We start from the raw sequence: 26,608 nt of genomic DNA, 5'->3' as shown, positions 1-26,608 counted from the left end.
TGGAGAACACATTTGTGTTTCCTGCCTCCCGTCATCACTGGCGATTATGAAGTAGTGGATGTGGAACCATTTTCCTTGGAGTTTATTGGTGGTTTTGTTGTTGTTGTTTTTGCATTTGTTGTGGGTTTTTTTTATTATTATTGGGTTTGGTTTTCTTGTGGGTTTTTTTTGTTTGTTTTTTTTTGTTTGTTTTTTGTTTGGGTTTTTGTTTGTTTTGTTTGTTTGTTTGTTTGTTTGTTTTTGGTTTTGTGGTTTTTTTTGGTTTGGTTTTTTGCCTGTTACAGCTAGACATTTCCCTTCTCTCTTTTATTGTTTTTTTTTAAATCATGCTCCCTGGGACCGTATGTGATTCTGTGAAAGCCTGGTAGCAGGAAAGCAGGGAAAACCCATTTGTGTGGAAGAGGGGGGAAAATCTGCACAGCATTTCTAATGGCTATGGGGAAATTTGGAGCCCTGAAGTTGATGTCCAGCATGAGCCTAGTCAGTAAAAGACACTGAAATACACACTAGTGATGAAAGCTGGACAGAAAACACCAAGGAAAGAAAGGAGAGACAGTGTGAGGAGGAAAATAGAACATGCACTAGCCTGGCTTCAAGGAGCACTGTTTGTATCTGCAAGTAGGAAAAAGCAGTTCTCAAATACACTACTGATTCCCGCACTGAGTCTCCCCAAAATTTTATCTTTTCTCTTTTTTCCATGATAGTCAACCAGATTTCTGGTTGTTTTGGTATCCATTGAATGCCAGCTACAATTGTTTTAATCATCAAAGATTAAAAAGGGGGAGAAGGGAAAAGGCTGTATTTTTACTGGGAGAAGGAAAGAAGCTGTGCGTCCACTAACTTAGGCTGTGCTTTGGAGTTAAGGGTTTTCTATCACAGTCGTTTGAGGAATGAGACAGCAAATTTTGTCTCTGGAGGGCAAGGTGTTCAGTCCTTTTTGTGATTTTGGGTAGGAGCAGATGATAAAATATAGCCAATGTATTTATTTTTATTTGCAGCCTGAATTTCGTGACGCCTATATTGGAGGCTGGCTTGGATATCTGAGAGTAATGTAAGAGGAGATAAGGGGTTTTCCTCAGTGTTTCAAAAGGTTATGGTCTGGGTTTGTATCTACTCTGAGGCAAACGATTGTGTCTCTTTTTATTTCCTCATCCTTGTGACAGCGCTGATATTTCCTAATTCCAGTGCCAATTTTGGTCCACACAGACTGTTTCAGCAGCAGTTCCAGTAGTGACCTTTGGATATAACCAAGGTTAACTTTACTTGCCTAGCTTGCCAGCAATGAAATGGTTAGTCAAATATGTGCCTGTCTCTCCTGTAAATCCCCCTAATCATTAACTACCAGATGGTGTCATTGCATAGTGCTGGGGAAACATCGCCTGATTTTTTACAGCCAAGTTTAGTGTTAAGAAAACATAGTCTTGTAAATGTCAAATTGACTGTTAAGTAATCCTACATTAGAGTTTTTCAGAATTAAAACCATACCATACATGGAGCTATGGATAAAAGGAATTATTCCAGTTTGGCAGCCATGGATAACACCTCTTAGCATCACCAAGACACGTACCCAGGGTCTATTCACATGGACAACACATGAAGAACTGAACAGGGAGCTATTACTGGAGCCTCCCTTGGGCTAATGATTCATTTGGCTTTGTTAAGGGACTTGCTTTGCTTGCCCTGTGGGCAAGAACACCTGAAAGAAACATTTTTCTCCTGGAGGGTAAAGCTAACATAAATCTGGAATGTGTTACTCAAGCCACCATGACCATGAACTGTTCTAGGCTGAGAACAAAATTTTCAAACTCTAGCCTCAAGCTCTGTAATAAGAGTTCAGGAGAGATGAGACCTTAAAAGTTCTTGACATACATTAAAGATTTCCTTGCAAGGTCACTTTAGTTAAAGATCACAAAACCATGGTGATCATAAAATGAATTTTATTTTCCCTTTCACTTAAAAGAAGAGCAAATGGGGAAACTGTGAGTCTAGGGATTTTATTTTCATTTTATGTGCCTACAATTAATACCTTTGGCACTATGGAGGTTTAGTCTTTCCAAACATTAGATTGTAGGTGACTAGCTTGTGATTACACAGCAGCTCAGTGACAGAGATAGAAATACAGAGTTGCATACTCGTTATGGGCTGAAATAGTGTTTATTTTTGTTGAAAAAATTTCAAGTCAATAAAGGTATTGTAGAATTCATGAAAAAATTATCAAAATGTTTCTCTCAAAAATTAAACAGAAGAACATTCTGAAATGTTTGGCAGTTTTTAAAGGTTTTTAAAATGATTTTAAAATTTGAATAAAACTTCATTTTGCAGTATATAATCTTTTAAAATTAGAATAGAGAAAGAATGCAGTCTGAAACAAAGTGTGTGATTAAAGCCAACATTGAGAGAGATCCTGACTCCTATTCCCATCTTGGTCTTCTGAAATGCAGAGAAGATATTGGTCCCTAATATCCCAGTTATATGTTCAGTATGCTTATAATTTATTACTTCATAACTGTGATCAGAAGTCTACAAGACTGATCATCAGACTTTGTAAGTTTTGTATTTTGCTTTTGTCCATGAGCATACTATTTCCTAAAGGTAATCCTATGCTGTTTTTCAACTACAGGTTGGTAAGTGCTCTTCCAGTGATGTTGTGGTAGATTTCATGAATATCTAAGAGTATAAAATCCTAAATGACCTAAGAACAAGAAAATCCTTCACTTTCTATTTCCAGAAACACTTCAGGACTTTTTTTATAGAAACTGCACAGACCCCACGTGTTCCATTAGTGCCTACAGTTAGTATAATGTTCAGACTACTATTCCCCTTTCCGAGCATGGTCCATGTTTTTTTAAACTAATTTAAGAGAGATTGAGAGAAATAGTTGGATCTGGGAAAGCATCTTTGTAGAAGGTGGGGAAAAACCTAGTACACTACTGGAGAAGTATTACAGAATATTTTCTAGTTTACCTGGGAATAAAACCAAAGATATTTGGGGTTTTGGTGTATATTTGTACTTTATGCTGACTGATGACTTCATTTTACAAAGGAATTTCGTACAACAGTCTTTTGTACTATGAATGTAAGCTCTAAATAGTAGCTGATGTTTTACTGTTTTGTGGTGCTCCTTTCCTTACTGCCTGCTTTGCTAGGAAAATAAGTGTTTGAGTTTTTTTATAGAGTCCTGTGGATGCCATTCTATCAGGCTACCTGGGCTCAAAGGTTCCTTAGCAAGATTAAAAAAAAAGAATAACATACTGGCTACAAGGATTGTGTGTGATTGTGTGATTATGAAGGGAAATAATTTAAAATTACCCTTTAAAACCCAAGAATTACTTAATAAATGAACAACAAGAAAAGTGCCACATGATAGCAAACTCTCAATACATATAATGACTGTAATTCTGGCTGCTATCGCAGCAGAGTTCTTTCAGTGAGTGATGTATATCCTCTGGAAGGGCAATTTTGGAATAAGTTGTCTTTGAGGAACTTTTCTTTCTTACCTCCTTTTGCTTGAGAAGCACAGCATATCTTGCAGAAGGAAGGATTACCCCTTTTCCACTAATGTTACTGTGGATGTCCTTACATAAATACTATCTGACTTTTAGAATTTGAGATTTTTTGTGATTCTAGTACAATTTGTGGTGCTTGTCATATTCATGACTTTAATGTACTGTGGCTGGTAGTTGTGTTTTTTTTTAAAGTGTTGAAAAGTAAGGGCTGAAATATTTCTGTTCATTGGATTTAAATTTAGTGCTTACCACTATATATTGTACTGCAGTTAGTGCTTTCAATCATCAAAAAGCCTTTTACTTTGGTCTCTCATCTATCAGGTTTCTTCATGTCCCAAGGGCCAGTCTCTTCTCTTATTTTTCCCAGTGCTAATCTTGGATGATTAGCAACTCCCCCACCTCCCCCACACTCTCTTATGACTAAGTCTCTGGGATTGAAGCAGACTAGATAAACCACTAATAAGGAGGATCTAAGGAGGAATTTGTTAAATATTTCTCCCGCTTTATATTGATCCCTGGACTGGATCCCAATGGTGTGTCTCTGAGTAGTGCAGGGTGGAAGGATCTGTTTTATTCTCATGCAAGAGGGTATCAGATAGGATTTCTAAACTTCATCACTGTGTTTCAAAAGCCAGTGTTGGAAGATTAAATGCTCTACTGCCAACTCATGTAGTCTGCCCGGACTTCATGCTGGCTCTCCTGATGCACGTGAACTCAGACACAAATTAATTTCATCCTGTCAGTAACAGTCCCAGAGTAATTCTTTGTGATACTTTGTAGGAGGCAGTGGTGAAAGCCAGTCCTCTAATTAATATATTGAATAATGCATCCCTCTGAGGCATATGGGAATCTCCCATACTGTCATAGCTTGGCAAAGCTAATCAAACGTCAGGCTGCCAGGCTGAAAGCAGCATCGTTTTTTGTGCTTGCTGGCTGGCAGGGAATAGTCTCCCACTCTTTTTTTATGGTGGATTCAGCTTAGGTTTTGGCCTTTGTTCTATACCATACTAATCTCTCTGTTTCTGGGCAAATGGGTGAATTTTCAGTGTGGGAGAGAATCCCTCTTGCTTTCAGATGACTGAAAGAGAAATATTTGGGAATTCTTTTAAAAATTGTCACTGTTCTGAGAAGTTTAGTAATAACCTCTTCACATACTCTGATTGTGGACATAATTTTCTAGCCATTTCATTCAGTGGCAAAACACCTGCAGGCATCAGGACCAAGCATCTGTTCTGGATCCAGCCTGCCTCTGTCTGGATCATATCTCAGATGACCCACTTGGATTTCAAGAGATGCACCCTTGAGGGGGTTTTACAGCTCGTTTCTTTACAGTATCTAGGGCTGGAAGCATTTTTGCGTCGGAGAAAGTTGCAATCTAATGGAGGATTTATCCTCAGCAAGTTCATCAACAGTATCAGGGACCATTTTTACTGGAAACTAGATTTTCAGTCATACCTCAAAGCTCTTCAGGGAGATTTTCTCAAGAAGCATCAGGAAGGACCCAGGTAAATTCCATTTCATTTCCCTGAACTGACTTCAGCCTCTGAACCTTTGGAAGTTTGCCTGGCATTAAGTTGAACAAAAAGAGTTGTTTTATTTAACAGAAGAAGCTGAACCCATGCTGTGGAGAAAGAAGTCTTATCATGTTAAAACAGACTATATGTTTCTGCTTTCATTTAAACATGAACCATTTATGTCGTTCAATAACATCCATTTAAGATAAGGAGGTCCGTCTTTATGCCTTTTGCTTGTTGTAAATTAACAAACTCTCTTAAAACGACAAGTCATCAGCAGTTATATGAGGCAGAATTCATTCTCGGCAAGAGAAGAAAATGAAACTCCCATCCTTTCATTCCCTGGCATTCCCCTGAGCCTCCTCTGTAGAATGAAATGACTTTAATTTTGCTATTGTTAAGCACAGCGAGCATGAAGCCACATCAGAACGTAAGAGTGGGAAGGAGTACTTATAAACTGTACTACAGGTTCTTTTAAATAATGTTGATTCAGTAACTTGTCTCTTGCTGATCATATACAGAACAAGGATGAGAAGCCAGTGAGTGATACTGTTTCACTTGGATATTTGTAGTGAGCTAATTGGAATAGGAGATAGCAGTGGTTATCAAAGCTCTGTAATTGTCTCAAAGATAATAGTCCTCCATTGTGCAGAAGGCAATAAAAATGGGATGTAGACGCATTTCCATGTTTAGTGAAACATCAGAAGTTTGGTAGCCGAGTTTAAGAGAGAGAAACGTACTGACCTGTGTCTGTCAGCAACTACTTAGGAAATAATAAATTATACCTGTAGACTTCAGAGCTGATTTCAGTAGATCTGTGTTTTATCCCATAGGAGAAAATCTTGCTTTTTATTGGAGAAAAAAAGGAAAACCAAGCCAAAAACCCTGCCAGGTTTTTGGCCAAAGGATACAGAAGGATTCTGCTCACAATTTTTTTGGTTTTCAGGTTTTGATTGAAAATCTTTGAGGGAAGGAGGCATATTCCATTACAATATTGATTTTAGGGGCAATCTGTAATAGTGATTCCCTAAAGCCATTTCTGGATCTGCTGTAGTTTCTCCAGAATTCTGTTTTTTCTTTCTACAAATCATTAGATTTGAACTGTGTGCTGACACTTTGGAATTTGCCTTGAGGCTAGAAAACAGCAGAGTATTACTTTTCATTTGGCCTTGTACTTTTCTTTCCTTTTATTGCTCCTCTATAACAGTAGATTAAGAACCCAACAAGGAGAAGCTCTTGATTTACCTACATCTTGACCATACAACTTTAATTCTTGATGTGTGGGTAACACAGACTCCCCTTGCAGCATTCTGCCCCGAGCATTCTTACTTGAACAGCGTAATGCTTTGAGGGTGAGGATGCTTTGGGGCCATTGTGAAGAACTAGTAGTGTGTCTAGTGCTCAGCTCCCTGGGCAGCCTTGTCTCCTTCTTGTTTGGTCACCCATCTAACTCGAAGCTAAAGAATCCACAAAAGATCCATGAGTTTCTCTGGTCTCTCCTGCTACAGTGTCCCTCTTCTACTGATAAAGACCTGCAAGTGATTGTGGCTGTTTTATTCATCTCTCCATTCTGCCTGTGAAAATGCTTCTGTTTTGAATGCAAACCTGGCATGTCACAAACACGTGGTGATCTGCAGACTTCCTGTCAGTGTTACCTTTACCCATCATAGCCACACAGACTTGCTGTTTCTACAGACAGAGTCTGTCTTTGCATATCTGTCTGCTGCCAGAATCCCTTTTGTTTCTTGCTTCTTTGTCTTTCCCTCTTGTGATGTTGGGACAAATGAGCATCTCACTCTCAACAGCTAATTGAGTGTGATTTTTTGGGGGCAAGGAGACATGTCGATGCATTTATGCTTGCTGGTCCAGAATAGTTTATTCTCCTCTGTCTTTCTCCTCCTTATCCTCCTTCTTTCCTCTCTCTCTCTGTCTCTTCGTTTCCTAGCTGATTAAAAGTCAGAGAATGAAATAAGCCATTTATTCTCTTCAGGTTAGCATTTGAAACACAGAGAAACAACTGTCACAAAAGGTTTGTGACAGAAATCTATTTTTCCACATTGTTTTTATCCAAAATGCATGAACTGAACCACAAATTCATTTCCAGAATGTTAGATGTTATCCCAGGGTGATTCTTCACAATATCCTGCAACAGGGAATGTAGAGACTCATTCTTCCTTAATTAATTCAATGTACAATGCCCATAGGCATATGGGGCTCATCAGCAAATCCTATACATATTGTCTGTGCCAAGTTTCATACTGGCATCCCCTCTTTAGATAATTTAAGTTTTATTTTTATCCATCTACTGCTGCATTCATTTATTAAATGATGCTCTGAAGCTTTTCAGAGGTGCTGTATTCTGCCTAGGACTCTGTTAATAGCTGGATCACTGAGCCTGAGCATTTCAGACATGTCATATTTGCAGCTGGAAAATGTTCATACAAATGAGGGCAATTAAACTCATAGTGAACTGAGAATCCTTATTTTGGTGTAAAACATTTCCTCAATGAGTCATGTTTAAGACACATTTTCTAGGAGACAAATTCAGAGGGATTTTACAAGTCTTACAAACATTTCCTTTGAGGGAGGGAAGGAGTAACCCTAGTGAAGTTTTTGGCTACAAGACAGCTGGACTGAGCTGAAGGCTTTTTTGAGCATGCATTTTGCTTTTCTAAAGTGATCTGAAACAGACCTGATTCATGTTTCATGAGAAACCAAAGCAATAATCTATAGCAATTCCCCATGTACATGACTTTTGAAGGAAGGTAGCCAAGCACTGGAAAAACATTAATTAACTGGGCTTCATAATATAGTAGGCACTAAATTAATTTTAACCAAATGCAAAAATTCAAAAGTATACTTTTATTTTTGTTTTATAAGAGAATTTGACATTTTGAATATTAAAAATAACTTAAAAGTGTCCTGAAAAATGTGTCCCTTCCTGCAGAAGGCAAAACAGAATCAAACCTTTCTGTTAGAATAAGTTTAAAACTTGCCCACCATAAAGTTTGCAGACTTCTAAATCCCAGGTAAATCCCATCTCTCCTCTCTACAAATGCTCTCTCCAAAGCATCACTGTCTATGTTGGATGCATATGGGATAGAGAGCTGATGGTATATTGTGCACTCAAGCTTTGAGGTGTCTTAACTCAATGAGCTGATGCTTCACTGCTTCCACCATATCCCGATGCTGGTGCTGCTAGGAATTGGCAGAAAAAGGCTTCTTATTCAATTAGGACAAACCCTCAGGACTGTTTTTATATAGCCTGCATCAGCTGTACTCTGTTGACTCAGGAGCAGCAGGCTGCACAGGAGCAGCATGTTCAGTTCCTGAGTGAGCAGCAGGTCTGTGGCTGCACCTGGGAGTGGCCCACTATGAGTGCTGGCTTGGGGTAGCTGACCTGCTCCCTGCAGGAGCCTCAGTCACCATATGAAGTTATTTCAGGCACCACTGGGGAATCAGGATGCCACCTTCAGCACATGCCTGTGCTGCTGGCCCTTTCAAACCTTGACAGGGCTGTGAATACGGATCTTTAGCCTTCTACCCACACACTTTTTCAGTAAATTTTATAGAAATTTGGTTATATTTATTGGGGTTTATAGTATAGTTTGGGGAAGAAATGCCAAAGGACTTTAAAGGACTAAGACTTACTAACTGGATGAGAACTAGAGAGAATTATTTGTACATTCTTAGGCTTTGGTGCTAGCATAAAGGGCAAATCAAAACTCTGAATCAACAGCAGTTTTTCTGTTGATAAATACGCTTTAAAGGTATTCTCTGCTAATTTCTGAGATATAAGGAGTCACCTTCTACGTACTGTGAAGAGAAAGAAATGTTTCTGTGTGCAGCAGAGCCTGCTGTCTTGCATAGATTCTCTGGTGGGGGGTGATATGGTTGAGTCTAAATGTCAGTTTTGCCCTCATGGAGAGGATTGATTTAGACCCCTTTCCTCTTCTTGACCTTCTTTATCCATGAAATAACTATGTTTAGCAACCTTGTTCTGGAATGTGTAATCCACTGAGTTTATAGGTAAGGTACAACTTTAGACTTTCAGTATTAGTGGGGGTGAGATGCAGGTAGGCAGATGCATGTATGCACATTTGGAAACACATGCAGACGCTATGAACATTTTAAGTTTTTTTTTCCTTTGAGATATGAGGCAGAACACCTCCTTAAAATTCACTGGGATCTTTTTAGAAAGGATTGGCTTTGCCAAAAAGACATTAGCTGAGAATAAACACTTGGCAATTTTTTTGCCTTATCTTGCAAGCTAAGTCTCACAACAATTACTTCTGCCGGTGTCCAGAATTGTAGCATCATGGAAATTAGTGCTGGAGAAGATGTAGAAAGCTCCTGGGACGTGGCTAAGACAGTTTCTTATAGTATCTTCCTGCCCAATTTTTTTCGCAAGCTTCATTTGAAATATGCTGTGCAAGGAGGTTTTGTCCATAATTCTTCGGAGACCTCATCACTTCCTAACACATCCAGCAGTGTCTCCCCCTGTTCAGCCACAAAGAAAGTACTGTATTTATGTGTTTAATAAATGCATTCCTTCCCCCAGCAGTTCAGCATTTGTATCTTTTCTTAACTATGGTAGTTTATGGTGTGTTGTGGGCTTGGTATGTGTTTAGGTTGTGTTGTTGGTTGTTACGTGCCCAGAGTTAAAGTCTGGTGGAACTAATTTTAGACTTGACTGCAGTAAATAACAGATGAATACACAGAATTCCCTTGACCACAGGAGGCTAACTGCAGTCATTGATACCTAGACAAATGTGATGCAGTGTCAGATAAAGAAGGTAGCCTGTTGTCCCATCTTTGAAAGGTATGTGTAATTTAGCAATGGTGCCATGGGAAAAGCTCCAACTCTGTTGAGCAGGAATTATATGGATTACTTTTTGCTCCCACAAGTCCATATAGGCATTGCCCTTGTGTTGCTTGGGTGAAAGTCCCATGCACTGTTTGCCTGGTACAACACTGAAGTATTTATTCACTTCTGGAGAAGGGTAGAATTAAAATTGCGGCAGACTAATTGGCAACATCCACTAATTTGACAGCAGTTACCTGCAGCAAAAGGATGAGGTTTTCCCCCTTTAGATATTATTGCACAATAAATGTGCCTTGTTCCTTTCCCATTTCTAGCCCTTATCTACTGCACAACATCCTGCTAAATACTCTCCATCTGTTTCCTCTGTCTGTTTACATGAACATTGGCAATTGCCTTCAGTCTGACATCTTAACCTGCAAAAATGAGTTTTCTAGTCAGCATCTTGGGAAAGTCTCAATTTGGTGTAAAAGTTTTGATTTTGTTTTCAAAGCTGGTGAATGCCCCCTTGATTGGTAAGAAACTAGACACACCCCTGGCAAAAAGATCAGTCCAGCAGATTCCAGACCGAGTTTAAAAGGCTGAACCCTGGGATGTATTTTTTTTTAACCTTGTTGTAAATCCCTAACAAAAATATTTTTCACAATCAGTGATACCCACTCACACCTCCCAGACTGCTGAGTCCAGGAGATGAAGGAATAGAGCATCTCTTATTCTCCATTGATGGTTTAGGGAGCAAAGATCAGTAGCAGGTGGTTGGAATTGCTCAGCATTTTTGACCTAAGATGCTAGAGTAGCTAAATCTCAATGCTACCTTTCACCATTAAATGCCTGATATCTGGAAAATGGGTAGAAAACAGTGCAGAAGTTGTTTATTCCATAGAAAGGCAATAGAGTTAATAGAAAAAGTGAGCTGAGTGTGCAGTAGGTAGGTAACCTAGAAAGTCTGTGTTTTTCTTTTTTTCCTTTCTTTGCATGTGTTAACATTTTTAATTTTGGAGTATATAGCATCTTACATGAAAATGCTTCAGGAATAGCTAGTTACAGTGCAGAGTGCTGTGTTTTCCTAATGCCCTTCTTCCTTGCTCTCCCTCCCAGTCAGAGATGAAATACTAGCAGAGCAGCCTAGCAAATGTGCATCCAAGCACAATGATATTCCCTCAGGATAGAGATAAGGATCTTACCAGGATCCTGTCCATCCTTCAACTTTCAAGAGCACACAATTCTCTTCTGAAAAGAAGGGAGGAAAGATCTTGTGAAAATCAAGAGCTACCAAGAGAATAAAAAAGAAAAGCAGCAGCAGGAGATAGGGGGAAAAGTAACAATTGCTTCCTTCTAGTGGAATTCAGAGGTATTTGAATTCTTAACTGGCGAATGATCCTGTACCCACTGCAATTCTGGCTGCAGGCTCTTCATTTCAAAAACTGCTTTTGCAGCAGCTGGGGAACATGTCAGCAGGAAAAACTGACCTTTCCTGTCACTTGTGCCTGCATCCTCTCAGCATTTTCTCATGCAAGGGGTGATTAATGAATAGGGATGGTGGAGGATGTTGATTTAGCATGATTTCTCACATAAAGGATAGCCTTTATTCCTCTCCATGCCAACCTAAGAAAGCAGCACACATGGGTGTATTTTGTGGACCTTGGTTTAGATTTTGCTGTCTGGAGTTCATGTACATAGAGAACACAGATCTGAGCTGTGCCTGGATCCTGAGGAGTGACCATGTGCCAGGAAAACTGTTTTCAGGCTTACCTTAGGCTTCTGAGTGTTGTTAAATACTCCTGTCTTTGTAAGCCTCTGAACAGAGCTGTTTGTCAACCAGAATACCATGATACCCCTTCCCAGCCCCCCCACTGTTTGGGCTTCACTTGGTTATAAAGGACACACTAGGGAGATGGAAAGTCAGGGGATGCTGACATCTCTCCTTGTTTTGCTTTAGTTGCTTAAATAGTATTGAGCAGTGCATCCTCCAAATGTTCTTCAGAGAGATAACGTGCGAGAAAATATAAGGCTGTGAAGGTGTCTCTTGTTTTGTTGCTGTATTGCCAGACCTGAGATGTTGTTGCAGTGAGTTCTCAATGCTACAGAAATTACAACATGGGATAAAAGAGTAGCTTTACAGTCTGTGTGTGTGTTTTTGCAGCTGTACTTCAGGACCTGCATTCACATCTTGCTCTTTCCACTGCTGACTTTTTTGCATTCTTCATGTAAAGCTCCTCCAGAAAAATGATGATTTACTAAAAATACCTGAATTCAGGAGGAGTCAGAGCACTGCAAAGCAAAGCTATGCCAGTGAAAACAGACATGAGGTGAGACATGAAGAAACAGCATTGATTGGGGATCTGTTTTGCAATCAGTCTTTTACATGAGAGTGACTTGGTTTGAGCAAAGGAAGGATGACCAATGCATCACTTTCCAGGCTTGTTATCTGTCTGCAGATAACAAGAGCCTGTCTTGCTTTTGGGTTGCAGGAGATCGCTTTGTGAACTTTTCTACTTGAAATGTAGTATTTGGTGAGCAGAGGGTGTGCTGTGTGCTAGTCCTTTTTTTGTCATCATTGTTGTAATGAAAAGAATCATTAGGCTTGTCAAAACTAATTAAGGAAACAAGTAGATGGCACTGCAAAGGAACTTCAAGCTAGAATGACACGTTTCAGGAGACTCCTCTCATTCCCTGGTGCACACTTAATAGGCATTATGAGTAGATCCACAGAGCCTGTGTATGCAAATGCACAATTGTAATGAGTATTCTGGATTTTGTTGGGATATACTTAAGTTCTTCTAATTATAGTCCCTTTTAAAATGAATAGTATTGTGGCAAACTGATGTATCCTATTACCTGGGCCAGGAGTAGGTTTGCCCCATTGCTGCAGAGGGAGACACAGTGCCCCCTCCCTCTAGAAGGGAGGGATCCAGAAGGTGTCCGGGCTGCCTGTCATTGTGGTATTAGGACACAGCAAATGTCTCTGGGTAGAAAGCTGGTGTCTGGCTTCCAGAAGGATGGATGCCTGGAGTGTGCAGGCCCAGGGGGAAGGCTGGATTTAAGCAGGAAACCTGTTGGGAAGGACTGCAGGGCAGGTGCCTAATGTGTTCCCAACATTTACCTCAAACTGCTGGAATTGATAAAGTTGTGATGGATAGATAGGATGATAGGCATGTACCTCTGCCCCTATTGGCATGTCATAGGTAAGGGTCAAGGTTGATGAATGACTGAAATTACAACAATTAGTGCTACTAATTTGTAAAAGACAGAAAACTTCTGCTATGCACTAGACAGATGTGTGCCCTTTCTCTATATGCTGGGAAATAATGTTGCTGCACACCATAATGTTTTTCATTGACATTTAAAGGAATTTTTATTTGTCCTACTGTCACTTTTAACTGTGTCCAGATTTTGGGAAGATTTGACCCTGATAATTACATGGCCACAGGAACTCAGGCCCATTCTGGCATCCTTACCGATAACAGACAGTACTTTCTTCCTTGTGGGATCACCCTGAAACTGATGGTAGCGATTAAGGAGCAGACTATTTCTCACCGGGAGTGGAAGGATGAAAGATCTGCCTGTGCTGCTTTGCTTTATTGTGTTGGTATTTTTTGGCTGCAGTTCAGGGTGTTGTGAATGGACACACTGTCGATGTGGTGCTCTAGTTAGCAAGTGATGCCAGTTTCAGTTACCTGCCCAGTGGGTCATACTGTAGTTATTTCGACATTTGCAGCACTGGCTGATCTTAGCTGAACTCCAGCACATTTGTATGTTTGTCATTGCTTCAGCAGCTATAAGAATCCAAAAATGTATCAGAACATCTGTATTTTGTTTGGTTTTTTTCTTGTTTGGTTTATTTATTTTTTTTTATTTTATTTTTCTTTTTTTTTTTAGTGTTGATGCCCCAAGGATGGAAGCATCAACAGATTGTGATAAAAAATGTTTTCAGAACATTAGGGAATTCTGAATGTTGGCTAGCTTGGAGGGAATCTATTATTTACAATCTACTGTATCAAATTCAGCTCCCACCAAATTAGAAACTGATCTTTGTCGTTGTCCCTTTTTAATCTAACCCTTTGGTTAACTCAGGAGAAGCAGCTCCATAAATCACGTGGACATCTATGGATTTTTTTTCCCCCTACGAGCCATTCCTAGGACTAAATGTTCATCTCCCAGAGATTCTTATCAGCCAGGACACTAATAATAACATTTCTGTTCTGAGCTTGACTTTTCCTCTGCCAGGAGGAGAAGTATCTTTTTAATGTGCTTGGAAAAACATTTTTAGGGAGTAAATAACAATGCACAGGAGGATTTGACTTGAGGTGCTTGAGTTTCAACTAGTGAGATTAAAGAAACTCATCATGCCTTGTTTCATGATTATAAAGGGCTGTGGCATGGGTTCATGTGGTGAATAATGAACACTTTCTCACTTTTTTAAAATCAGAAATTCACCATATGTGCATCATTGTTTTTCTTTTGAAGAAGGGGAAACTTAGGTGAACAATTGCAAGTTTGCCCAGCAAACCAGGGGCAAATCAGGAAACTTGGTCTTTCATGTCATATTCAGTCAAATAAAACCTCCTTCCAATTTGCTTTCTATAAACGTGAGGCTGCTGTGCCCTCATCTGATTTTATTGGGTCTTGGAGCCAGTTCTCTTTTTCACCACAAGAACGATCATACTAGTCTTGATCTTGTAGACAAGGGACAGGCAGGATCACTCACCCACGCCTGGGAAGTTATAGGGTCCCTGAGAGTGGTCTGAGTAGAAACACAAAGGAGACAAGTTAGTAGTGATCCTGAGACTAGCTCACTTGGTTAAAGCATGGTGCTAATTAACACCAAGGTTGTGGATTCAACTAATTTAAGAGTTGGAGTTTATGACCCTTGAGGATCTCTTCCAACCCAGAACATTCTGTGATTCTGTGGTAGAAGGTAGAGACCTACATACCAGGTGTCACAAGATAGATTTGGACTGGTTTTGTTTTCCCTCACCATCTCTCCGTCTGATTGCAGCCTTTCAGCTAACTGGCTGTCTTCTTTGTCTTTCTCTCTCCTCCCAGGTCAGTGACCGGTTTGGATAAAGAGCCTGACCTTGTGCACATGGAAGCCCGGGCAGCTGATGGACGTGAGTGCCTGCAGACAATGCTAAAAATGTGGCCTTTGAGCCAAGAATGGAGTGGTTATGAAAAGTCACTTTACTCATTTTATCTTCCTATTTACATTTTAATTGGTAGGAAATATGTGGGTCATGGGGGTTTGATGTGAGGCATATTCTTATCCTCAGCCCATTTGAGGAAAGTCACTGGCTGCAGGGCTTGTGTCCTTGGAGGGAGTGGGCAAAAGCACAATCTGTTGGGCTAAGGACCCATCTATTCTGTTCCCTATTTAGCTGTTTCGGTATCATGTAGTTTACATGACTCATAAAGAGATGGGATACCTCTACTATGCCCTGCAGCCTTTGTGCATTTCCAGAGGTGCTCAAAAGAGCTGGATTGTACCCGGAAATTTAAGAAATTGCCTGCAGTCAGACTTATCCTCTCGTCAGGATGTCACTTTGTCCCTGTGTCTTGTATTGAAAGTATTTTTTAGTTTTGCTTATAAAGTGTGGATAGGTGTTCCATACTAAAACATTAAAGGCCATGAAAGATGCCTGGATCTGAAGTAGGAAACAGAAAAACATTTCTTAGCCCCTCACTGAAAGGAATCTAGTCACATTTGTAGTAGAATGGATTCCTATGTAGTTAGGAAGGACAGTATCAGATACAGATAGTGTTTTAGATATTTCTCTCAGGAACCACAGCATAGTAATGCATCTGCTCCTGGTGTGGAACTTTACTCCAGTGGGAGTAAATGGGAGCAATGGGACAAGTGTCCCTTTTCAGTACAGGGACAGTTCATAAAAGCAGCATAGGACTGAGGTTTTAGAGGATTTCTGGGAAGAAAAAGCCTCATTTTTGTTGGTTGCAAAATTTCCTGTTTTAGTCAAGCACTGCGTAGGCCAGATGCTGAGTGAACAAGCTCCTGTCTATCAAGGTGGCTTCTCTGAGGTTGTGGATCTCCTAAAATCACTCACAGGCCTCCCACTGCTATTTAGTGATGGCAGCTGAATAAATAACCAGGCAATAAAAGCTCAGAGGTGACAGCTGTTTGTTGAATATGTGGAAAAAGCAAAACAGGCCGGCAGGTGGGTGGACAAGGTAGGGAGGCATCTTCAGTGCCTTTGCTACTGTGTGTGCTGCTGCAGGGATGCTGGGAGAAGTGGCCAAAAGCAAGTAAAACAAACTGCTGATGGAGTCTGTTTTCAAACTAAGTTTAAACTTTCTCACCCAGCTATTTGAATATTGGATGTCTCAGGGATGTAAATGCTTTTTCTAAAGATGTGTCCCCAGTTTGCAGACAGCTATCTTCCTTCAGGTCTTGTTTGCTCAGGGGTTTGCTATTTGTTCTTTTTTTAATATATAAATGCAGCATTTTGAAGTTTGCAGGTAATGGTGTTGAGGGTTTCGCTGAAAGTCAGACTTAACCAGTAGTGTCAGCAAAACAGCCCCTTTTCAGGCCATCATCCCAGCAGGCACAGCGGAGACCCGTCGGGCTGTGCTGGCCTTGCTGGCAGGTACCACTGGGGCACAGCACCAAAATGACTCCTCTCCCAGCCAAGCACAGCACAAAAGAACTGTGTTGTTCCAATTAGAGTTTTTAAGGCTTGAAACTATATTAGTTTGTGTTACAAAGCAGCAACTGCCTCACAGCTATAGCCTCAGCTGGTGTGAAATGGTACAGCTCTGTGTGCCTAGGAATGGGAAGCTGAACTTTTCTCCCAGTAAGCTCTGTAACCAAATTGGGCTTTCATGTGCTCAGTGAAATGGCTGAGGCACTTCTACCTGGTGGAAAATGGGCCCCTGCAGTTATTTCCTCTTGATCAGAAAGTTTCTGATTAAAGTTTTCCTCAGTAGTGTAGAGAAGGAAGGATAGGCTTCTTTAATGCCTCTTAGGTCAGTCTGATGGCTCAGTCACTTATTTGATGCATTAACAGATATGGATTTAAGTATTCCCATTGGTCAGTTCAATTCAGGGAAAAGAATCCATGCCTTCAGTGTCACTGGCTACTCGAAAAATACATGATTCTTCTAGATGGGGTATTTTTCTTTCCTCTTCTTCTGTATTTCTCCATACTTTTTATTTAAAAAAAATGTGAAGAGAAAAAGTGGTGGGGAGAAAGGGAAATGGTATTTAGGAATAGACTTCTGAACCTGATTTTTTTAAAAAATTATTATTTTTAATTTTTTTTTCTTTTAGCAGTAATGGGATTCACGAACCTATCTAATAGCAATTCAGACACTGGAGCTTGGAACAGGTTGGGGGGCATGGTAGAATCTCATTCGTCTGTAAATGAGTCAGGGTTATCAATAAGCTCGTGGAGCTGGGAGGTGGAAGTCCTGTTCACCTCTCTTGATGTCTGTCCTTCAAAATATCTTGCCCCATGGTTTTGTCTGTCCTGTCATTAGGAATGGTTGTGTCTCTGAAAAAACCATCTTCCCCAGTGTCTAATCTCCTTAAATATTTGCAAGATGCTGATAATTCCAGTGCCTATCTGATCTCAAACTATTCATGTCTTTTGTAGCAGATGAAGTTTTTCACATTTTTCCAACATCTTGGCAGAGCTATTGTAGCAGAATAATAATCAAGGCTTGCATTTTTAAATTATAAAAACATGTAGGAGCCTTGGGCATTGTACCTTCTGCCTGGGTGTAATAGGCAGCAGCAAGGACAGGGTTAGATGCAAGGGAACTATTATGAATACACTTACACAAGCACCCACCAGCATTCCTGGGAAGGATATATTAAACTTTCTGATGTTCAGTGAGCTAATCTCCCCACTCACAGATATGGTGCAATAAACAGGCTTTGAGTTAAAGGAAAGAGAGGGGGGGAAAATGCTAACCAGTAAGATAAAACAGGGTAAGTAATTCCTGGAAAGCAATTTACAATACTGTCAACATTTCTAAATACTCTTTTCCTTCAGGGGCAAAATTGTTGAGGCCAGTGAGTTTTTTCTCCTTCCCATGGAAACCTTCACTAGCAGTGTTTGATTTGAAGTCTTGCCTGGCACCACGGCCTGACTGAAGCTGAGCCAGTGTGCCAGTGCAACTTGTACCATCAGCAGCCCTTCTTCCTGTTAGCTATGCTGGTCAGCCATCCTTGCTTTCAGCTGCCTTATAATGCTGCTAGGAAGCAGCAGGACTTGCTGTCCTGTGTCTCTGTAAGCCACAGTTAACTGCACACAGGTAATTGTGACACAGCCCCTTTGCAGCCTTCAGTACGGTGACAGGTTTGACTGTTTCACAGCCTCCCTTCCGGGACTCACATCTTTGGGTGGTACTCACCAGAGAGAGCCTCTGGTGCTCCTGCTTCCTGCCAAAGCTGGCATGGCTGGCAGGCAAAGAGGAGACATAGTGGCTTAGCTTATCTCACCCATTTATCACTTCAAATTTCAAGAAATTGTTTTGGTTTTATCACTTCTAAAAGGGTAAAAATACACTCCAAATTCTCAAGATGGGAGACTGTGTTAAATGGCAGTGAGGAGGCAGTTCAAGCTCCTCAACTGGAAAATGGCTGTACATCTGCGAAAGCCATTCCCTAATCCTAAATGATGTGGGAAGGGTTTGTGTGGAGGTGTGGATGCTGGGATTTGAGCTGCAGCAAGCACTCCAGGATGTTTGATGTCCATATTGCCGCCTTCACAGATGAGCTGAGAAAGTAGCTGGATGTTGATTAAAAGCATGAAAAGCTTTGGTGCTGTCTGGGAAGTAGGGAGCTCTTTTCAACTCCTTTTGCAGTAGAACATAATAAAAAACCCAAAGGAAACAAAAAACCCCAACCCACTCAAAAAAAACCAAAACCAAAGCCAAAACACCCAAACCCTTTATTTCTGGTGTTGCATGGGACATTGGAAATAATCCCCAATCTCCCTTAAGACACATATCTCCCAGTGAAAGTAAGTAAGGCTCTAGAGGCATGGCTTGGGCTCATGTCACCTGTCCTTCTGAGTGGACGTCCTTTTTCTTTGTGACTGTGCAAAAGAGGGGTGAAAAATCACCTCATTTTGGAGGAAAGGGAGATAACAACTTGGAAGTTAGGATGCCCTCTTCTCTCTTAATTGAGATTTTTGTTGAGGGATGCTGTACTTTCTATCTAAGGGAAGATGTTTTCTGCGAATGGGACCATAGCTCAGGAAGGGATCATACTCTTTAAGAAACTTGAGCAAGGACTTGGGAATGTTTCTCACTTTGAGTTGCACACTCAAAGTGTAAATGGGAACCAAACTGGGTGCTGTCATATTTTTTACCTGATTTTTTAACATATTTTAAAGGACATTATTTTTCATTTTCCTTAATGCAGGAGAAAAAAACCACAAGACTTGAACTTTTTTTGGTATCCTAAAGCAGACAGATTTGAAGATAATTTTTTTGTCTGTGGGGTTTTGTTTTTTTCATAGACCTTGTGTTGTAAAATACACAAAAATAAATAAATAAATAAAGCAAGAGACAAAATGGAAAATGGGTAGTGAGCTACCCCCCTTCTTTAACACCATCTTCTTGTGAATATTAATCAGGTGTCATTCTTCAAGTATATTTGATTGCTGGTGTAACACACTCAAAATGACACATTTCCCAATAGGCAGGAAGCTTGTTGTCATGTCAACACTTGTGATTTATCTGCATTTATTTGTGACAGGTTTTTATTCCTCTTCCCATTCTGTCACTCAGCAGCAGCAAATTATCCCCTTTTTGGAAGGATAAGAATATCCAGGCTACTGTGTGGGAGAATATACTGGAGGCAATGAGCTTCTAAAAATATGCCTCCTGACCTCTCCTCCTTGTTCTACCTAATTTTAGAGCTACCTCAAAGAACAAGCCATGTCTGTAGATCTCTTTGGGTAGCGTAGCAGCATATAAGACCCTCTTGTTTTCTGAGAAGTTGCTTTTATCCACTGCAAAATTTCCTTAGATTCCATGTTGAGGAACTAAATGGCAGCTCTGGACCAAGGGTGTATATATATGTCAGTTGATGAAGAACCTTAATTTATGCCAAAGTCTGACCTCTCCACTGCTGCTGGTATTTTATGCTGGGAGAAAATACAACTCTGATACTCTGGTTATTTGGCACTGTCTCTGGGTCAGATATTTTTCACCATACACTTTAATTATCTCCAGATACTCTGAGCTGGCACCAGCAACATTTTCTGCTGCTTTAGCATTCTCAGTGGGACTACGATTTCATTACTGCATCAGACCTATGCAACTGCTCTGAATCAGCCATGTAGCTCTTATTAACCTGGAATCCCCAATGCCTCAACCCAGAACCAGATCTGCAGCCTTCAAACATGGGACTTCAGCCATTAGGAGGTTGGGTGTGAACCTTTGTTAGGTTAAAGCTTGGTTGTAGTTGGTGACCTTTTTAGACAATTTATCTTTTTTTTAATTATTATTTTTATTATTAATACCTCTGACTTGCATTCTTTTTGCATTCTTAAGAGTGTTGATGGGACAAGACAATGAAAGAGTAAACTATCAGTCTGTGAATCTAGTCTTAGAATCTGGGAAGGCAGTTAGCTGAGTCTTATCATTTGGGTCGTGCCTCCCAGAACTTTCCACTGAACCCCATTTTGCTGTCACTGGAAGGACACAAACTAAGGACAGTAGCAGGTTTTTTGGTACATAGAATCCTGTAAGCAGCTTTGCTAGGCAAGTACAGTCCTTTTAAACTTCTGTTTTATCATTTTGGGATCTGTCTGACAAGATTCATGTTAAAGGGTTCTGTCGTAAACCAAAATCACAGCACCAGGCTCACCCCAGCCTTTATAAACTTGCTGTTTTCTTCGTTGATGGTCTGTCCTCACCCTTTGTAGAAAAGAAAACAAGCACTTGAATCTAGGAAGCCTGTAGAAGTGCTGCAGTGTAAAAGATATGACCCTTTTATCACTGCAGCTGTCATCTTAGTAGTATTTTCTTTTTCTCCCTAATTTGCAGTTTTCAGAAGAGCAGTTGAAAAGCAGAGAGGGCATATTTAGACTACATACATCCAGAGACACAATGCTTTCATTGTTCTTTTCATGAAGTCCTTTCTTAGCCTGAGTGAAATAATGCTTAATTCCCTGTAACCCCTGTCAACTTGCTGGAGATCAGCACGTCTCTTCTTGCAACTTTCTATATGTCTGCCTTTGCCTTCTGTTATCTTCATACTCTTCTCCCAGTCCAGTTCCTCCTCTCAAGCAATGCCAAGGCCTGACAAAATCCCACTGGTATGATGGTATTCTCATCTTGTTTCTGTTCAGAAGCATTTGTTGGTTCTTGCAGTGCATATAACTACTACTAGGACTCTTAACTGGTCATGCTATTTCATGTACATGGCATTTTCATACCTAGTCTGTGTTGGCTATAAAGGTTTAATTTTGGGAGATGCTTGTTATTTTCACAGCAAAATAAGTTAAACTTAATAGTGTTGGTTTGGGCTTCTTTTTGTGCGTGTGTATGTGTGTGTGTGTGTGTTACTACCACAACTAAAACCAGTCACCAAGGCCAGGGTATTTCAGAGGGAGGACAGGGATATAAGTCCCAGCAGGGTATTGAAACTGGTAAATTCTACCTGAATGGCTTCTGAAATCTTCTTCTGCTCCACGTAGACTCACCATCAGCTTTCTGATGCATTGAAGGTTGGTAACATCCATTTATGGTTTGAACTTCAGTCTCCTGAGATTGAAGTCTGCAGAATGGGGATGAATGGCGAATGTTCAAGTGTGGTGAATTCTTGACTTAAGAGAGAGCAGTTACTGTGCTAAAGGCTGGGGGCAGATCATGGAATAACATCTATATAGCTGGAGATGAGGTTTAGACTTCCCTTCAGAGACCTTTTTTTTGAGCTGCTGCTGATGTTGTCAGACAACTGGCTCCTACCTGGGCCTTTCTCATGTGTACATATTCTCCCATTACAGACACCCACTATTTGACCTGTCGGATCCAAGAGTGCTCAGAGACCAAAAGGAGTGGGCCATTTTCGCGCTCCATTGATGTCAGCTCCCTTGTTGTTCAGGATGAATATATCTTCATCCAGGTATGTTGGCTTGATGCAAACATGACATGAATGCTGCCTGCACAAGGCATTTTTTCTGTGCAAGAGAGGAAGCATATTCTTAGGACCAACACATGGGACCACAAGTCATAAGAGCTGGGAGTCTACATCTGCCTTCTATAGATTGGCTGTGCAGTCTGGGGCAAAACATTTGATCTCTCTGCTCATCACTTGTCTTATGTCTATAAATGTCTTATGGTGAATATTTTAAAGTTCACTCATCAAGGGTCCATGGTTTTCACAGAAACTCTAACGTGCTATTTTTATGGCTATGTGTAAAATACAAGGAAGCTATTGATGAATTGAAGAGGACAGAGAAGAACAAAGGAAAGATGTGAGTGATTATTTTAACAACAGGAAAGGTTTATGCTGATTTGACAGTCAACTAATGCTAATGGAGTGAACAAAAATTTGTAGTAGGAGGAAAAATAGCAGAAAGATTAAAAAAAAAGATGTTACAGGGCAACTTCAAAGTGAAAGATGGCTGTAATTTTGTCAGCTAGTTGGTGATGATTTTAGAGATGAGGAGAATGTGACAGAAATTGAATGAGAAACTACTTGTTTTTGAGATTTTTTTGAGAATACACAGGGTGGATGGAACTATGCCATCTCTCCCCATTTCGTATCTGTGGAAGTCTGAGGATGAACTGTACAGTATGTAAGAATACTTCCTGAAGATGTACCATTTGGGTGAAAACTGGGACCCAGACTGCAGTGATTCCAGATTGTAGGAAGCTCAGGAGACACAGAGATTACAGGCAGGATGATGCTACCTGCTTGTCACCAATGCTGAAGCAGTGGGAACGAAATGGGATGAGGTGGAGCCTTGATTCAGGTGGTACTAAAAAGACGTACACTTCCCTTTTTGGGCAAGACTGGGTTCCATTAAGCTCCTATTTTATTTCCTTGGGGGAACGTTTTTCCTGACTGTATCCAAATTATGAGAAAGTTTTGCTCTGTTTATTGTGAGATTTTCTTATAAATGGGAGTTTAAATGGGAAGGCTGATAATTCTGTGCTGACATTAGGTGGAGGACTGGATCTCTATGCCCCGGGAGGACTGCAGTATGAAAACTGCATGCACTTGAGTAACATTGGCAGGCTTCTTCTGTGAATAGGGGAGTCTACTGCTCTGGAGGTGACCTTCTGCAATGGGAGCCACAGTTCCCCTCAATCCCCCATGAAACCCAGCCTGCTACTGCTTCCTTTGGTATCATGGGGAAAACCTGCTGCTAGAAAACACTGTGAATGCAGGTTTTGCAACCTTAGTAAGTCATGATTTGACTAGAGGCAGTGGCTTTCCAATGAATAAATGCTCTACTCTCCAATAAGTATTTTAGAGACACTCTCTTAATCTGGCGGTTTATGTCTGTGGCTGAGGGTGTTGTGGAACACCCAGTTCTTTAAGGCTACAATGATGCCTTACAGATGTTTCTCATTCCACAACTCTCACCTGTGTTAAAACAAGGCTGCTCTCTTTAGAATCTTGATCTCAAAGTGCGGACATGGGCCTGGTATGTGTGTGTTCTTCCGTCTCAAATTAGCAGTGAGTAGCTCAAGCTAATAGCTGCTAACTACCTCAAGTTAAAAAAAAATGCATGTGTGTGTATACATATATATGTATATATGTGATATTCTAGTGCCTTGACTATTCTTAGTAATGTTTTACTGTAGCTTAATGGGTGTTTGAATTGAAAATTACATCCCCGCACCTTTAAAAACTGTTACATATACAAACAGAGCATTTCGCTGCTTTGGGCAGGAGACTCTCCATTCACAGGTTGTCAAACCCTTTCACTCTTTTCGGTATCACACTTGCAGGGTTTCTGACTGTCCAGCAGCCTGGCAAAAGTGGCTGCAGAAACTGGGCATGGACTGAGTCCATGTGGTGCTCAAGTAACACGCAGACACTTCAGATTCACAGCACACACCTCTCTGAGCTGAAGGGGTGTTAAATCCACTGTGTCCAGCATAGAGTCGATGGACTATGCAGAGTGTTTGCTCGGTGCATATGTAGGACTGCTGATATGTCCTGGATGTATGAGGCTTACAAGCCGTGTGATGTAGTTGGGATGTGTCAGATCGACTCTGTGTGCAACGTCTCATGCGTATCATTCAGTCTGGATAATCTTGGACAGAAGTATGGGAGCCAGGTCTTTAGAATTTCAAATACTAGGCAGAGATGAATAAATAAATATCAAATTAAATGTTAAGAACCTAGTGAGGTTTAATAGCTGCAGAAAGGATTGGTGCATGAGTTCTGATCTTTCTGTGCTGGAACAAATCAGAACTAATGTCTTGGAGTGGAGAGAGGAATTTGTTTCTTTTAAATTTTGTCATTAAACCAGCAGATTTTTAGTCTAAATCCATAGTTAGTTTTCCTCTAAAGAGATCAAAACCTTCGGGGCAATTTACCTTATCCCATTTCACCTATTTCAAGATGAGATAGATCTCTCTTGGAATATGTCTTTCTCATTAATATTAGAAGGAACCTAAGCATAGCTTAGCAAAGACCCCTAAATATTTGACAGCTAAAATTAGGGAAGATAAATCCCAGCTATTGATATCAATGTTTTAGATTATCTGCATACAGTTATTTACTCATGAATATCCATTCTAATCAAGTTGATGAACAGGCCTGTAGTGTAAGATTCCTGGGAAGCATTAACGTGTGTAACTGTGCACTCAAAGAAAATGGTGCATAATGAATAAAACAGAATAGAAGAAAAAAGAAAATGTTGTAATGCCTTTATAAATCAATGATTCCTGTTGTGCAGCACTTCTGAAAGGATCCTGCAGAAGTACAGTACAAATAAAGAAAATGAGAATGATTCTCTACTTGAAAATATCTTGTCCATGAAGAGAGTTTGAAAAGACTGTGACTGGTTACCAGGCAAAAGAGTTAAATAACATAGCCCATGAGGAAAGACGTAAAAGATAATGTGGAAGGAAGAAAGAAATAGCTACTAAGAGAGAGTAGGAAGAATTCTTATGAATAAAACAGTAGGTGTTCACTCAGAATTTATTGATTGACTTTCTATTTGATTGATCAATAGTTATTTAGGAGTGCCTAGCACATCACTAAGATTGGATTGGATAATGCTGCATAAATTGCTACACTAAGAGTAAATCCTGCCCTCCTTTTAATACTTAAAATTCATACAACTTGCAAAACAGGTAATTTATTATGAGAAAACCGTGGAATATATCTGGACTTATTTACTATACCAAAAAGGAGCTAATTTGATGACCAACTCTGCCATTTAAGGTCAGCATCAGTGATGTTCAATTACATGTCTGTGCACCAGTGAAGCCCATGCTTTCTGCATATCTGTAATGTGCCATTCTCTATGGCTGTACTACATCTTTCCTTGTTGGTACCTTTGAGTACTTGCTACTAAGAAAGTATCACTTTCTAAACTTATGTGCAGAGATAACCTGCAACTGCCTAAAAGATCTGATTTCCTGACAATGACCAGAACTGCTATAGTATTCTCATGTGCAGAGCCTACATTATGAAACACAGGGATCAGGGATAGTCTTGGTTTATGTATGAATCTAGAATATTGATACTTTGGAGAATTTAAATGTTAAAAAATAAACCACAGAGGGAATTCTGTGGAAGCAAGTCTTGTATCAGGGTTTCTAATGGAGTTGCTCAGGTTGCTGAAAAGAGTCAAAAATGCCATAGGCTTTAATGAAAATGAAGATTATTTTCAGGAAATTTTATTTTGAGAGAGAAAGCATTGTTTGGAGAAAACCTTTTTATTTTCCTGTAAGTAAACAAACAACATCAGTGCTACTTAGTTCTTTAAAGACTAAAGAGGAGAGCAGGAATGATCTGTGTATCTTTCCTTGCCAACAGATGAAAATTTTCCACTGAAAATGCAAGAAAGCATGAGCAAATATCATCACTCATAAAGGGAGTGAGGAGCCTGGACCAAAAAAGTCCCAGTACAGTGGCACTTATTTGTTGTTGTCTGAGAATTCCAAAGGGTGTGAATAAGGGAACACATTCACTGGGAATCAGCTTTGCTCTGGGACAGTGGATTCCACAGAAAGCAACATTAATGTGGGAAAACTTATGGCTGCCATAGAAAGCTAATTATTGCTAAGTTAAAGTAGTTGTTCCCAGTTACCCAAAGGCTGTGTGCAAGCTCTCTCAGGTGCAATGGCTCAGTGGTTCTGCTGGATGGCTGGAATCCCACGTTGGACAAGCCTAGCTGCTAGCAGGGATGGATGACATTCCCAACACACTGGTGAAGACCCCTGTAAGGACTATATTTTCACACCCTAGGTATCAGGAGAGGGACAATAATACTGATTAAACTCTTCAACATGTGTGACATGAAGATTGCTGGCACTACTGCTTTTATGGCTCTGGTGGCCTAAGGATGTGAGACAATGTTTACAGGGAGAGGCACTATTTCTTTAAGAGATTGGAACTGACAGACTTAGAAATAGGATGGGTAAGATTTTGGGTGTACTCACAAGATCATAAAGGAATTTTTTTTTCCCCCAGTTGTAGATGTAGGTATCATAAATATGTTTCCATCCCCCTATTAATCTTGTTGTGTTGTATAAACCCTTCAGTGTGTGGCTTTTCTCCCAGAGATTATACCCGTCTAGTTCAGCACGTGGTTATCATCGTT

The 26,608-nt window shown here is 40.3% G+C and overlaps 1 protein-coding gene across 1 annotated transcript in view; it reads left to right on the top strand.

Moving 5' to 3' along the window:
• SORCS3 (sortilin related VPS10 domain containing receptor 3) overlaps positions 1 to 26,608 on the top strand; it is a 288,897-nt gene that overhangs the window by 183,940 nt on the left and 78,349 nt on the right. The window contains exons 6-7 of the mRNA XM_027738740.2: positions 14,889 to 14,953; positions 21,821 to 21,939. Coding sequence (XP_027594541.1) covers positions 14,889 to 14,953; positions 21,821 to 21,939 — 184 coding nt within the window. The remainder of the gene's footprint in view (positions 1 to 14,888; positions 14,954 to 21,820; positions 21,940 to 26,608) is intronic.

Source organism: Pipra filicauda, unplaced genomic scaffold (genome assembly GCF_003945595.2).
Source record: "Pipra filicauda isolate LSUMZ 115617 unplaced genomic scaffold, ASM394559v2 scaffold85_size2586006_pilon, whole genome shotgun sequence".
NCBI classification, from domain to species: domain Eukaryota; kingdom Metazoa; phylum Chordata; class Aves; order Passeriformes; family Pipridae; genus Pipra; species Pipra filicauda.
The sequence above is the reverse complement of the archived record's forward strand: the minus strand, read 5'-3'. Positions and strand labels throughout refer to the sequence as shown.